This window comes from Dreissena polymorpha, chromosome 1 (assembly GCF_020536995.1).
Source record: "Dreissena polymorpha isolate Duluth1 chromosome 1, UMN_Dpol_1.0, whole genome shotgun sequence".
In the NCBI taxonomy this organism is placed as follows: domain Eukaryota; kingdom Metazoa; phylum Mollusca; class Bivalvia; order Myida; family Dreissenidae; genus Dreissena; species Dreissena polymorpha.
In genome coordinates this window covers 87970665-87985837 of record NC_068355.1, presented here as the reverse complement: position 1 = coordinate 87985837, position 15173 = coordinate 87970665, and the positions used below count along the sequence as shown (strand labels likewise).

Sequence of the window (15173 nt, the reverse complement as noted above, 5' to 3'; positions counted from 1 at the left end):
AAATGGTAAGTGATATTTTGTTGGTCACTCAGACCAACATTTTCAGAAAACTGCCAGTCATAATGTATTTTTTTTGTCAAATTGAAGGACGAGCAATTTTGCACAGACCTAAACAGTGTGTTTTTTTGCTCAAAATTACAGCCCCTTGCAGGCTGTTTTCAAATTGCAAGAAGTAAAAAAAGTACGTTTCCCAATGGCAAAAAGTAAAAAAAAAAAGCAAACAAGAGCTGTCACAATAGGATGACTTATGCCCCCTATAAATGCTTGATTTCAACGCAGATTTCAAAACCTAAACACGGACCCTAAGTTCAAGGTCAAGGTCACAGGGGTCAAAATGTGTGTGTGTATGGAAAGGCCTTGTCCACATACACATGCATACCAAATATGAAGGTATATCTCAAAGGACATAGAAGTTATGAGCATTTTTCGAAACCTAAACACAGATTTTAAAACCTTAACGCGGACCCTAAGTTCAACGTCAAGGTCACGGGGGTCAAAATTTTTGTGCGTATGGAAAGGCCTTATCCATATACACATGCATACCAAATATGAAGGTTACATCTCAAGGGACATAGTTTATGAGCAATTTTTGAAACCTAAACGCAAAGTATGAAGGAAAGACGGACGGACAGTCCGATCAGTATATGCCCTCCTACTGGGGGCATAAAAATTTTGACCATAATTTCCCAAAAAATATTCTAACAAACTCAATAACTGGTTAAATGGGTTGACTAAACAGCAATTCAATTCTCTGGCACTTTATATAATGTAAACTTAAGAATGCAATTAAACATGCAATTATAAGCAATTGGTATGCTGTTATTTCTAATCATCTTGATAATATTTATTTTTTCTTAATTTCATGGTCCATCACGCTTGTTTTCCCCAATAAAAAGGAACAGCCAGTAAAATATAGAGCAATTTTTTTTTTACAGCTGTAACAGGATACTATACAGTTTTTTGCCAGCTTTGTTGTTACCACAGACCTGTTGGCATGTCCACAATCTTGTAAGTGTCTTGACTGACAATCTCTTTGGCCAGTGACTCTAGGTTGAGCTCCTGACCCACAGGATATGTTGCCACTCGATTGTACTGCAACGCATCCTACAACAAACACATCCGAAATATACTGTATACCCTAACAAGGGTAGCCTTGGAGCATTCAGGTTATAATGTCATCTGCAATTTAGTTTTAAACAAGGGACAAAATTGTCTCAATTTGAAACAAAGTCTGATAAAGGGAGACTACTCAAACTGAACTGATTGTTAATAATTAACCCCCTTTGTTTCAAAATAAATAATTATATTTTTAGTTGTGGTGACCATGCAGATATTCACGTTATTATTTTGTGCAACACACCTTCCAATGATGGTGAACAAATGTGCCAAATTATTTTAAAATCTCACAATGAATGACATAGTTGTGGCCCGGACAAGCTAATTTATGGCCATTTTTGACCTTTGAACTCAAAGTGTGACCTTGATGATATCGACGTAATTCTTTTGCGCGACACACCGTCTAATGATGGTGAACAAATGTGCCAAATGATTTTAAAATCTCACAATGAATGACATAGTTGTGGCCCGGACAAGCTAATTTATGGCCATTTTTGACCTTTGAACTCAAAGTGTGACCTTGATGATATCGACGTAATTCTTTCGCGCGACACACCGTCTAATGATGGTGAACAAATGTGCCAAATGATTTTAAAATCTCACGATAACAGACAAAGTTATGGCCCAGACAATCTTGTTTCGCCATCCCGCCTGCCAGCACGCCCGCCCACCGACATTCGCCAATCTAATAACCAGTTTTTGCCTTCGGAAAACCTGGTTAAAAATACCAGTTGTCGACAAAAACAAAAAAAAGTATTTAAATGCTTCACAGTCACACAAATCAAGTTGTACTTCTAAGAGATAAATCTTAGTTGCACTTGAAGAAGTTTCTGAAGTTGAGAAAAGTAATTTCAGTTGTAAATAACAACACAAAATTTATGGCAATATTTCAATGTTTGATGTGTGAAAAGATCAAGAAATTACCTCCACTAGGCGAATTTTCTTTTTTGTTTTTATTTTCATGAGAGGCTTGGTTGGGACTTTCTTGGCTACATCTTGATTAGTAGCCGTTGATGACATTACAGAATAACATACTTTAATCTGATCCCACAATAACACGGGTCCAGATTTTATATATGACTTTCTTCCCAGAGTCTGCATTATCTGATCCCACAATAACACGGGTCCATATTTTATATATGACTTTCTTCCCAGAGTCTGCATTATGGGCACGTTGCCTGATTTCCTTTCTAAAAATGTGCATGTGTTTTGATTAGCTTTCCTATTTACATGTAAAGATAAACACCTACTATGCACAACACACGTCAGTGCAGAAATGTTCAAAGAGTTTGTCAAGAAGCCTGTGCCTCCATTTAGTATGTTGAAGTTTGATCCAACTGCATTCGCCCTATTAACTGGACGTGCTTTTGACCCAAGCATACAACTGCTCAAAAGCCTTTTGTTCAGAATATTCATGATTAGAATCCTGGACATCTGAAAAAGAAATTCAGAAATCATTGTATGCTTGCTCATAAAGACCCTCACAATCACATTGTCATGGGTCATATAATTTATTATTATTGTGAACAATGTGATTTTCTGTATATCTAACCTTAAGTCATTTGTCAAGGAATCTAACAGACAACTGTTGATATAACCAGGGATCTTACAGACTCCTACATTATATAACCAGGGATCTAACAGACTCCTAGGTTATATAACCAGGGATCTAACAGACCCCTACATGATATTACCAGGGATCTAACAGACTCCTACATTATATAACCAGGGATCTAACAGACTCCTAGGTGATATAACCAGGGATCTAACAGACTCCTACATGATATAACCAGGGTTCTAACAGACTCCTACATGATTCTAACAGACTCCTACATGATATAACCAGGGATCTAACAGACTCCTAAATGATACATGATATAACCAGGGATCTAACAGACTCCTAGGTGATATAACCAGGGATCTAACAGACTCCTAGGTGATATTATAACCAGGGATCTAACAGACACAAGCTAGTTTAGGGTAGAAATTTTGGAATTTTACTATCTTAGTAGCTAAAATAAATGCACTGATTATATTTATTTATTATAACAGCCGTTAACCGGCTAGACAGTCCCTAAAGGAAAGGCTTTAAACACACTAGCCACTAGCCACTGCCTATTTTATATTGATAACTATCAGCCAGTTGCAAAGCCAGTTGCGCAAAGAACTTATCTATCGGGTACATATCGATACATTTGTACGATTGGCATGATTTACTGTTTTCACAACCTAATGTTACATTAAAATTAATTATAATATGTGCTTTGTAATAATGATTAATCCAATTTACTTAAATGCAAAAGCTAATATTATTTAATTTGATAACAAGTTTTTGGAAGCAGATAAACGAAACAGTTTCGCATATAAAAAATAGATCTTGTGTTCATAGTCATGGTGTTAGACAATGTTAAGTAATTATACATTTAATTTAATTTGTTACCCCATCAAATAGTATTGATAAGAAAAAAGAAACCACGATAATATTCAATGTATGCTCCTATACCAGTTTATGCTTTACGTTAAATAAGTCCTCATGGTTAAACCGTGTCTTATCACACTAAAATGTACGATACAATAATGCAAAATAACGAAAATTCAGTACAATAGTAATTGATTAACACACCGGTTATATGGATGTTACCATCAAGACACATTAATACCACCAAAGATCTTCCTTATAATCTAGCAGGGCCGTACGCAAGAATTTTGGACTGCGGGGGGGGGGGGGCGGGATGGTGCGGGGGGGGGGGTCTTCTCGTAGGGGAATATATCAAATATATCAAGTAAATAAGCACCTTTCTGTTTTTCTTCTGATTTCGACAGTCCGGCGAGTTATAACTTTAACTTTTGCAAATATCATACCGTTTGGGAGTTATAGAATCTAGATTTACGGTTGACATGTTCATTCTTAATACCAATTTGTAGCGTTTATATTTGGAGTTCAGTTTTAAAAATTACATCTTGCTTAGGAGAATAGAATTTTGTTTACGATAGAAAAAAAATTTGTTTAAAAACGAAACTAATTAAGGAATGAAGACGGGAAAATGTAGCGCGCGTTCCTAACGCACTGAACTGATGCTACGGTCTTGGCGATTATGATTTTGTTTAGAAACCGGCCATTGAATTTCCTTTGCCATCTTATTATATTTTTTTATGGAATATATTGTAGTATTTTGTTCACGAAACATATCAATAAAGCTTATTATAAATGAATCTTAATAAATTAACGATTTCAGCTCTTGTTTATAACACAGAAAGGGTGTTAATTTTATGATGAAACAGCGTATATAGCGGACCCTCTCGATATTATTCGGCTTTGCATGCATACTTGAAATAAAATGGGTGTCAAAAACATTCATCGTTTGCTGTTTATTATCAACGAAGTAATTATGTATAATTATATGATATTTTTTACCTTAAATTATCAATTTATTAAAGATTGTTGAAAATCACGGTCGGTGTTACGCGGGTCATTTCGTATTTTGACATCAGGGCATCATGTCCAACTATTCAAAATCAGATTTTTTTCACTGGGACGATGGCGGCTTGGATTTAGACAGGCAGACAGATAGTTTATTCAGACTTATACAACAGTACATCGTCTTCAACTCAAATATATACATTATTTTTAGACGAATTGTTAGGTGATTACACATATAGCAGTGATGATTCTGAGAATGTTGCCATGTTTCTTATCCGTGTAATCTAGAGTCCGTGGTTTGAGCATTTTTATCGCGGTGTTCAATAAAAGATATCTCAATAATCTTGTTTATTGATAGATCTGTGGTTTTATTGCCCCTGTGTTCAGCACAAACCAATTATCTCGTTATGATCAGATACTGTGCCGACCAATACTAAATAACACTATGGTGTCATACGCCACAGCAGGGACCTATACTTGTATATTGGTCCCTAACCACAGGTGGCAATGTCTGGTCAGTTTACACTTTTTATGATACCTCCATGTCTTCTCGTGGTATTAGTGGTCATTTCTTGGAGTAATGTAACGCCAAATACTCAATTTTGCGTTTATAAGATATGTAGCTCATTGAAAACATTTATAGTCATCTGCCCATACAGATTGCCATAAACTACATACTGTATAGCTGTTAGCCAGCTTAATCATAATAATTATAAGAGCTTAATACCTATACATGCACATTTTAAACATTTATCAAATCTAATACTTAACATTTAACGTATTTAGCGGGTACCGGTAAAAACTCCGTCATTTCGTAGTCCTATAAGAGTGTATGGTAGTGTACGGAACAACATGATTAAAAACAGCATTCTCATTTGACCACAACGGGGTTAAATAATCTTTCCGAATAATAAAAATAATACAGAGTTATAATTTAGAATTCTTTATATTTATAACTCTGATAACTTATAAAGATATTTCAATATACATGCATAGACAGTTGACCGTGATTTTCAAGAATCTTTAAATAATTTTAATTAATTGATAATTTATGGTTAATAACCTTTCATATAATTTTACATAATTACCTTTTTGATAATAAACAACAAACGATGAATGTTTTGACACCCATTATATTTGAAATATGCAAAGCCGAAAAATATCAAGAGGGTCCGCTATATACGCTGTTTCATCATAAAATTAACACCCTTTCTGTGTTATAATCAAGAGCTGAAATCGTTAATTTATTAAGATTCATTTATAATAAGCTTTATTGATATGTTTCGTGAACAGAATATTTCAATATATTCCATAAAAAAAATATAATATAATCATGGCAAAGGAAATTCAATGGCCGGTATCTAAACAAAAGCATAATCGCCAAGACCCTAGCATCAGTTCGGTTCGTTAGGACCGCGCACTACTTTTTTCCGCCTTCATTCCTTACTTGCTTTCATTTTTAAACCATTTTTTTTCTATCATATACAGAATTCTATTCTCCTAAGCAAGATGTTATTTTTTAAACTGAACTCCAAATATAAACGCTACAAATCGGTATAAAGTACGAACATGTCAACCGTAAATCTAGATTCTAAAACTCCAAAACGGTATGATATTTGCAAAAGTTTAAGTAATAACTCGCCGTGCTGCCGAAATCAGAAGAAAACTTAATATATATTTACATATCTGAAAACTACGTTACGTAAGCTTTCTAATGATATATAATTTGTCAAAATCGGCCTAGAAATGAAATTATAATTTAACAAAAGACGTGAGTGGGTACATCAAATGTATAATCTCGGCGCTTCGATAAAAGATCGATAGTTACGACACGGTCACGTGACTTAGACACAACAAGATATTTGGCTTAACGGTCCCGTTTCTTATCCGTGTAATCTAGAGTCCGTGATTTAAGTCACCTCTAAAGTTTCAAAGTTAATTCCTAATAAAATCTTGATCATTTACAACACAGTATACTTTCACCACCATCAAAACAGATAAACCATCAACATTTTAAGCAACTGTGACATAAGATTGGACCTTAAAACTTTTTCTATTATAACCGTTTTCCGTAGTTTTTTTACGGAAATGTATCAGATATTGAGCTGATGTTTGGTTGTTGTTTTTCTTTTTTATCGAGTGCACCGGGATTGTCTCCCATATGGCCATCGCCCCCAGAAAGACGTGTTAGTTGGTTACGGGGGATAGTGCAAGATACAGGAGACACCCCGTTCCAGAGGTGACCCTGGGTCTTTTAGTGCCCGGTGTATAGCACCTAGTACACTGCACCTCGGTTTAACGTCTCATGCGAAAGACGAGTTAGTAGGTTAGGTGCAGCGGGGGATCGAACCAGCGATCTCTGGATTGTGAAGCCAGTGTGTTACCACTAGACCACGGATCCGCTACATTGATGTTTTGTATGCGAGTGTACCTATATGACCTAAAGATAAAGTGTGAAATTCGTTCCAGTCCATTGATATTTGGCGAAGTAATGGGCCTTGGACTTAAAATTGCACTATAATAACCGTTTTCCTGAGGGTTTGCTCGCAACTCTTTCAGATATTAAACTGGTTATAATGCCTGTAAATTTTTAAGTGATAGACATAATTGGAATGTCCTTGATGTTTACGTTATCGACGCGTGTTAAGTGTTTTTTTTTATATTTTCGGTCTTCATGTATTGAACAAGATCCCTCTCTGGTGAACTGTGGTACAGTCGGCCCCAATTTCACAATGGCTGCTATTATAAACACCATATGGTCGTTTTTTATCAAACAATCAGCACCTGTGCGAGGAAATTTACAGAATAATCCGTTACCTCCACGCTGCCATATAGAGCTGTCTGCAGACGATATTGCTGGGCGGTCGGTTTTTAGATGGTCGCTTTAGCGACCGTCTAAAGTGCTTGATGTGAAATTCAGGTCGATACGGCCTAGGTATGATTAACCAAATACCCGCTTGCGTGATCGCGCAAGAAAGAGTTGTATAATTTATGCAAGAGGTTTGAGTTCTCCAATTATGTGATTTCACAAATGGAAACATTATATTAATATCGTGTTACATTCAATACTTTTGAACGGTGTTTTATAGAAAAGAATCAATAAACAATGATCGTATTGTACGTGTCGCGAAGGAGATTGTTTATGAATGATTAAAATAGTCCACTTTCTGCTGCGTCTGCGTGACGTAGTATTTTCGCTCAGCTCATTCATAACTCTGCGGCTGGCGATAAACAAAGGGGAGTCCGGGTGAGAATAACGCACTAGTATAAGGTTACGTTTGTTTATATTCACAGGTCTCAATTAATAATACGTTGACCACGAGTTCAACAATTATTACAGGGATACGATAGACATCATAAAAAAATGTTTCATTATCGCTGAAACTGTTAAAAAAAACATTTAAATATAACAAGAATATTCTCTAAAAAATGTAGTCTTGCTGTTTTGAAATAAGGTTTGGAATTTTGGTTTCTAAATAACTTAATTCAAAACAAAAGTTTAATTATAGTGTTTTTTACTTGTTAGTCGCATATTTACCGCATTATAACGTGTGTTATAATAGGCAAACCATACATTAGTAAAATTCAATCTGCCTTCGCACATAGAAGGAATGGGTGAATTGGGTGCTGCGTTTCCTTTGCTTACTTCAGTTAGAGGTCAATTCTTTACGTAATAGCAACCACAAGGCTCCGGCTTCAAAGGAATTGCGGAGCGATAATTAAAGTCGTACCATATACCCTCTCTTCTTCGAAGGGGAGCATAATAAAGCATTTACTGACAAACTTCAATACATGCCAAAATCTGTGAAAAAATCACTAAACAGTAATGTGAATACCTGGCTTGAAATTCACACATGATACCACCAGATTATGGTGCAACCGTCCTTACATTGGTGTGCTTATTTTACTAATTGTTACTCAACTAACCTCAGATTCTGACATTGTCCATAAAGAAACTGTTCCATCTCTGAAACAAATATTCATAATAAAATTATAACTTTAAAGTGCACAAAAATACAATTTAAGGCCATACCTGTATATCTGTCATCCAATATTTACAAGATTAAAAAATATGTTTGGACATTTATTTTAGTGTTCATAAGTAGGTATGAACGCAAGACAAATAGGGTACCTCCCGATTCATGTAATAAATGTTTTCTCTGTCAAATTGTATTTGTGTTTGAAAGTACTTGATTGACACTCTTATATAAAAATCAAAGTTACTGCATGGAAAGCCCATTTTGAAAGGCTAACAAAATTGATACATTTGCAACTAGATTAATATACTTTTGAAAATGGGTGCAGTAAAATATGGTTAAGAAATTTTCAAGTTGTAATGAAATGCCTCAAGTCATCCTTGAAAATGAGTTTGCAATTGATGTAACTACAACAGCGATTTAAAAGCTTACAAAATCATACTATAGAGCTCAATATGACTTTGTAATAACTCATCAATATAACAAAAAAACAACATTTTTCTAATAAAGATTCTAAACCTGAAGAAAAAAGCATCTCTTATTTGGCCTTCAAACTTGTACTTTGCAGTTGTCATAATAACATCTTGAAGATTTCCTTGCAAATCTGGAACAGAACAAACAAGGATGATGATTTAAACATGTCAGATAAACTGTTAATTTCTAAGTTTTCTAAATCATTTAAGGACAAACCTTGGATCTGATTAAGTATCTTCCATCGATGGCTTCTTTTTAAACAGTTTAGATGTCGATAACTATACATGAGCATGATTGTATTACTCTTGATATCAACCAATATAAAAACAACCCTAACTAGATCCCCCTCTTTTGTCCCTATACTAAAATAGAGACTCTAAACTAATGGATTCTTTCATAACTGGCAATAAAAGGCAATAGAGACTCTAAATTAATGGATTCTTTCATAACTGGCAATAAAAGGCAATAGAGACTCTAAATTAATGGATTCTTTCATAACTGGCAATAAAAGGCCAGTCTGAGTCTGATGAAACAGCATTTTCAGAAAACATGCCAGTTTGAACGAAAAAACTGTCTCAAAAAAACCTAAACACAGTGTAACTGTTACATTTGATTGTTTACTTTTTCTAAGCGTAAATCAAATTAAAGATATTTATTTCCGGGACATTTGAACAGAAGGCATAACGACCCAAGAGCTATATATTACTTCACTGCATTTTGTCATACATGCCATATTTTTTTAGGTCCAAAGCGGGACATTCCATAACAAATTGTCGGGACATTTGACCCAAAAGCAGGACACCTAAAACGATTTATCATTCCACCTTTACTGTAGTCAGTATAGTACTAACAAATACTCATAACATAACAAAACATAATAACGGTTTTATAAAATAAGACAATAGCAAACAACGAGGATAATATTCATCTTTTTAGAGTACAAAATCTAAAACATTACGACAACAATACTCATTATATTACTTAGACTATAGAACTTACATCGTTTTTTTACGAATGTCGGGACAAATCGTCTCATAGCGGGACGGCGGGACAAAGGGCCCAAAAGCGGGACTGTCCCGCCGAGATCGGGACGTATGGCATGTATGGATGCATTTTGTACAATAAACACAAGCTACTTACATATTTCAAATAAATTTTGGTTAAAAGAAAAAAATGTGTTTAATAATTAAATAAACACAAACACATGCCCATCTTCAAAAATTAAGAAGCAATTGATGCCACATTGTGAAATGTGTGATTTATTGTATGTGTTGTCAAACTCAGACAGGATATTTACATGTGTAAATCATGAAACGCAAAGTGCGCACATCAGGCAGTGTTCTCTCACATTTTATGATAGTCAATAGACAGGCTAATTAAAACTAAGATAGAGTGCTACATGTACAAACTTTTTAAAAGTGGGCAAATGTGAAAGTAAACTAATGCAGGTAATCAAATCTGTCTGCAAATGTGTTTGCATTGAACTTGCTAATTGTAAACTGACATACACTATCAGTGTTTTAACAAGCACATTTTTTACAACATACCGGTAGTTGTAGCCAATGACAGAGTACATAACCTTACGCATTTTTTTAAGCATGCAGTTTGCCCCAAAATAAGAATTAAGCATTAAATTATAAAATTAATTACCCCTTTTTATACCCAAACTTAGTTTTCACTTGCTATTTTTCCCATATTGGAGGACAAGTGCCCCTTCCCTGCAGCCTGATAAAAAAATATACTTTTTAAAAATGGTAAGTGATATTTTGTTGGTCACTCAGACCAACATTTTCAGAAAACTGCCAGTCATAATGTATTTTTTTGTCAAATTGAAGGACGAGCAATTTTGCACAGACCTAAACAGTGTGTTTTTTTTGCTCAAAATTACAGCCCCTTGCAGGCTGTTTTCAAATTGCAAGAAGTAAAAAAAGTACGTTTCCCAATGGCAAAAAGTAAAAAAAAAAAAGCAAACAAGAGCTGTCACAATAGGATGACTTATGCCCCCTATAAATGCTTGATTTCAACGCAGATTTCAAAACCTAAACACGGACCCTAAGTTCAAGGTCAAGGTCACAGGGGTCAAAATGTGTGTGTGTATGGAAAGGCCTTGTCCACATACACATGCATACCAAATATGAAGGTATATCTCAAAGGACATAGAAGTTATGAGCATTTTTCGAAACCTAAACACAGATTTTAAAACCTTAACGCGGACCCTAAGTTCAACGTCAAGGTCACGGGGGTCAAAATTTTTGTGCGTATGGAAAGGCCTTATCCATATACACATGCATACCAAATATGAAGGTTACATCTCAAGGGACATAGTTTATGAGCAATTTTTGAAACCTAAACGCAAAGTATGAAGGAAAGACGGACGGACAGTCCGATCAGTATATGCCCTCCTACTGGGGGCATAAAAATTTTGACCATAATTTCCCAAAAAATATTCTAACAAACTCAATAACTGGTTAAATGGGTTGACTAAACAGCAATTCAATTCTCTGGCACTTTATATAATGTAAACTTAAGAATGCAATTAAACATGCAATTATAAGCAATTGGTATGCTGTTATTTCTAATCATCTTGATAATATTTATTTTTTCTTAATTTCATGGTCCATCACGCTTGTTTTCCCCAATAAAAAGGAACAGCCAGTAAAATATAGAGCAATTTTTTTTTTACAGCTGTAACAGGATACTATACAGTTTTTTGCCAGCTTTGTTGTTACCACAGACCTGTTGGCATGTCCACAATCTTGTAAGTGTCTTGACTGACAATCTCTTTGGCCAGTGACTCTAGGTTGAGCTCCTGACCCACAGGATATGTTGCCACTCGATTGTACTGCAACGCATCCTACAACAAACACATCCGAAATATACTGTATACCCTAACAAGGGTAGCCTTGGAGCATTCAGGTTATAATGTCATCTGCAATTTAGTTTTAAACAAGGGACAAAATTGTCTCAATTTGAAACAAAGTCTGATAAAGGGAGACTACTCAAACTGAACTGATTGTTAATAATTAACCCCCTTTGTTTCAAAATAAATAATTATATTTTTAGTTGTGGTGACCATGCAGATATTCACGTTATTATTTTGTGCAACACACCTTCCAATGATGGTGAACAAATGTGCCAAATTATTTTAAAATCTCACAATGAATGACATAGTTGTGGCCCGGACAAGCTAATTTATGGCCATTTTTGACCTTTGAACTCAAAGTGTGACCTTGATGATATCGACGTAATTCTTTTGCGCGACACACCGTCTAATGATGGTGAACAAATGTGCCAAATGATTTTAAAATCTCACAATGAATGACATAGTTGTGGCCCGGACAAGCTAATTTATGGCCATTTTTGACCTTTGAACTCAAAGTGTGACCTTGATGATATCGACGTAATTCTTTCGCGCGACACACCGTCTAATGATGGTGAACAAATGTGCCAAATGATTTTAAAATCTCACGATAACAGACAAAGTTATGGCCCAGACAATCTTGTTTCGCCATCCCGCCTGCCAGCACGCCCGCCCACCGACATTCGCCAATCTAATAACCAGTTTTTGCCTTCGGAAAACCTGGTTAAAAATACCAGTTGTCGACAAAAACAAAAAAAAGTATTTAAATGCTTCACAGTCACACAAATCAAGTTGTACTTCTAAGAGATAAATCTTAGTTGCACTTGAAGAAGTTTCTGAAGTTGAGAAAAGTAATTTCAGTTGTAAATAACAACACAAAATTTATGGCAATATTTCAATGTTTGATGTGTGAAAAGATCAAGAAATTACCTCCACTAGGCGAATTTTCTTTTTTGTTTTTATTTTCATGAGAGGCTTGGTTGGGACTTTCTTGGCTACATCTTGATTAGTAGCCGTTGATGACATTACAGAATAACATACTTTAATCTGATCCCACAATAACACGGGTCCAGATTTTATATATGACTTTCTTCCCAGAGTCTGCATTATCTGATCCCACAATAACACGGGTCCATATTTTATATATGACTTTCTTCCCAGAGTCTGCATTATGGGCACGTTGCCTGATTTCCTTTCTAAAAATGTGCATGTGTTTTGATTAGCTTTCCTATTTACATGTAAAGATAAACACCTACTATGCACAACACACGTCAGTGCAGAAATGTTCAAAGAGTTTGTCAAGAAGCCTGTGCCTCCATTTAGTATGTTGAAGTTTGATCCAACTGCATTCGCCCTATTAACTGGACGTGCTTTTGACCCAAGCATACAACTGCTCAAAAGCCTTTTGTTCAGAATATTCATGATTAGAATCCTGGACATCTGAAAAAGAAATTCAGAAATCATTGTATGCTTGCTCATAAAGACCCTCACAATCACATTGTCATGGGTCATATAATTTATTATTATTGTGAACAATGTGATTTTCTGTATATCTAACCTTAAGTCATTTGTCAAGGAATCTAACAGACAACTGTTGATATAACCAGGGATCTTACAGACTCCTACATTATATAACCAGGGATCTAACAGACTCCTAGGTTATATAACCAGGGATCTAACAGACCCCTACATGATATTACCAGGGATCTAACAGACTCCTACATTATATAACCAGGGATCTAACAGACTCCTAGGTGATATAACCAGGGATCTAACAGACTCCTACATGATATAACCAGGGTTCTAACAGACTCCTACATGATTCTAACAGACTCCTACATGATATAACCAGGGATCTAACAGACTCCTAAATGATACATGATATAACCAGGGATCTAACAGACTCCTAGGTGATATAACCAGGGATCTAACAGACTCCTAGGTGATATTATAACCAGGGATCTAACAGACACAAGCTAGTTTAGGGTAGAAATTTTGGAATTTTACTATCTTAGTAGCTAAAATAAATGCACTGATTATATTTATTTATTATAACAGCCGTTAACCGGCTAGACAGTCCCTAAAGGAAAGGCTTTAAACACACTAGCCACTAGCCACTGCCTATTTTATATTGATAACTATCAGCCAGTTGCAAAGCCAGTTGCGCAAAGAACTTATCTATCGGGTACATATCGATACATTTGTACGATTGGCATGATTTACTGTTTTCACAACCTAATGTTACATTAAAATTAATTATAATATGTGCTTTGTAATAATGATTAATCCAATTTACTTAAATGCAAAAGCTAATATTATTTAATTTGATAACAAGTTTTTGGAAGCAGATAAACGAAACAGTTTCGCATATAAAAAATAGATCTTGTGTTCATAGTCATGGTGTTAGACAATGTTAAGTAATTATACATTTAATTTAATTTGTTACCCCATCAAATAGTATTGATAAGAAAAAAGAAACCACGATAATATTCAATGTATGCTCCTATACCAGTTTATGCTTTACGTTAAATAAGTCCTCATGGTTAAACCGTGTCTTATCACACTAAAATGTACGATACCGTTTGGGTACGAACATAGGTGCACAGTTGATTGCGAAACGCAGCGAGTAAAGATCTGACGCAATGACAGGCGGTTAAAAAAATACACATTTTCATTGCTAGTACGTGGGTTTTGTATAGTTAAGGTGAATATATTATTTATAATGTTTACCAAGTTGATGACATCTCTAAACAATATTGAATGAATTTGATATTTTCAGCAAAATAACGAAAATTCAGTACAATAGTAATTGATTAACACACCGGTTATATGGATGTTACCATCAAGACACATTAATACCACCAAAGATCTTCCTTATAATCTAGCAGGGCCGTACGCAAGAATTTTGGACTGCGGGGGGGGGGCGGGATGGTGCGGGGGGGGGGGGGGGTCTTCTCGTAGGGGAATATATCAAATATATCAAGTAAATAAGCACCTTTCTGTTTTTCTTCTGATTTCGACAGTCCGGCGAGTTATAACTTTAACTTTTGCAAATATCATACCGTTTGGGAGTTATAGAATCTAGATTTACGGTTGACATGTTCATTCTTAATACCAATTTGTAGCGTTTATATTTGGAGTTCAGTTTTAAAAATTACATCTTGCTTAGGAGAATAGAATTTTGTTTACGATAGAAAAAAAATTTGTTTAAAAACGAAACTAATTAAGGAATGAAGACGGGAAAATGTAGCGCGCGTTCCTAACGCACTGAACTGATGCTACGGTCTTGGCGATTATGATTTTGTTTAGAAACCGGCCATTGAAT

The 15173-nt window shown here is 35.2% G+C and overlaps 1 protein-coding gene across 15 annotated transcripts in view; it reads right to left on the bottom strand.

Annotated features, from left to right (window-relative positions):
- LOC127839312 (required for meiotic nuclear division protein 1 homolog) overlaps positions 1-14684 on the bottom strand; it is a 41653-nt gene extending 26969 nt beyond the window's left edge. For 2 of the 15 annotated variants that reach the window (XR_008030304.1, XM_052367615.1), the window contains exons 1-3: positions 14373-14446; positions 2041-2550; positions 987-1104 (exon numbers count right to left, since the gene is read on the bottom strand). Coding sequence is in view for 14 of the 15 variants with exons in the window: in XM_052367615.1 (XP_052223575.1) it covers positions 987-1104; positions 2041-2550 (628 nt within the window). In the remaining variant the exon portion in view is untranslated. Of the gene's footprint in view, positions 1-986; positions 1105-2040; positions 2551-3619; positions 3736-8464; positions 8505-9033; positions 9119-11724; positions 11843-12778; positions 13289-14357; positions 14447-14578 lie in introns of those variants that run through there. The other 13 variants (XM_052367687.1, XM_052367701.1, XM_052367684.1 and 10 more) reach the window with 13 other exon arrangements.
- Positions 14685-15173: the final 489 nt, after the last annotated feature.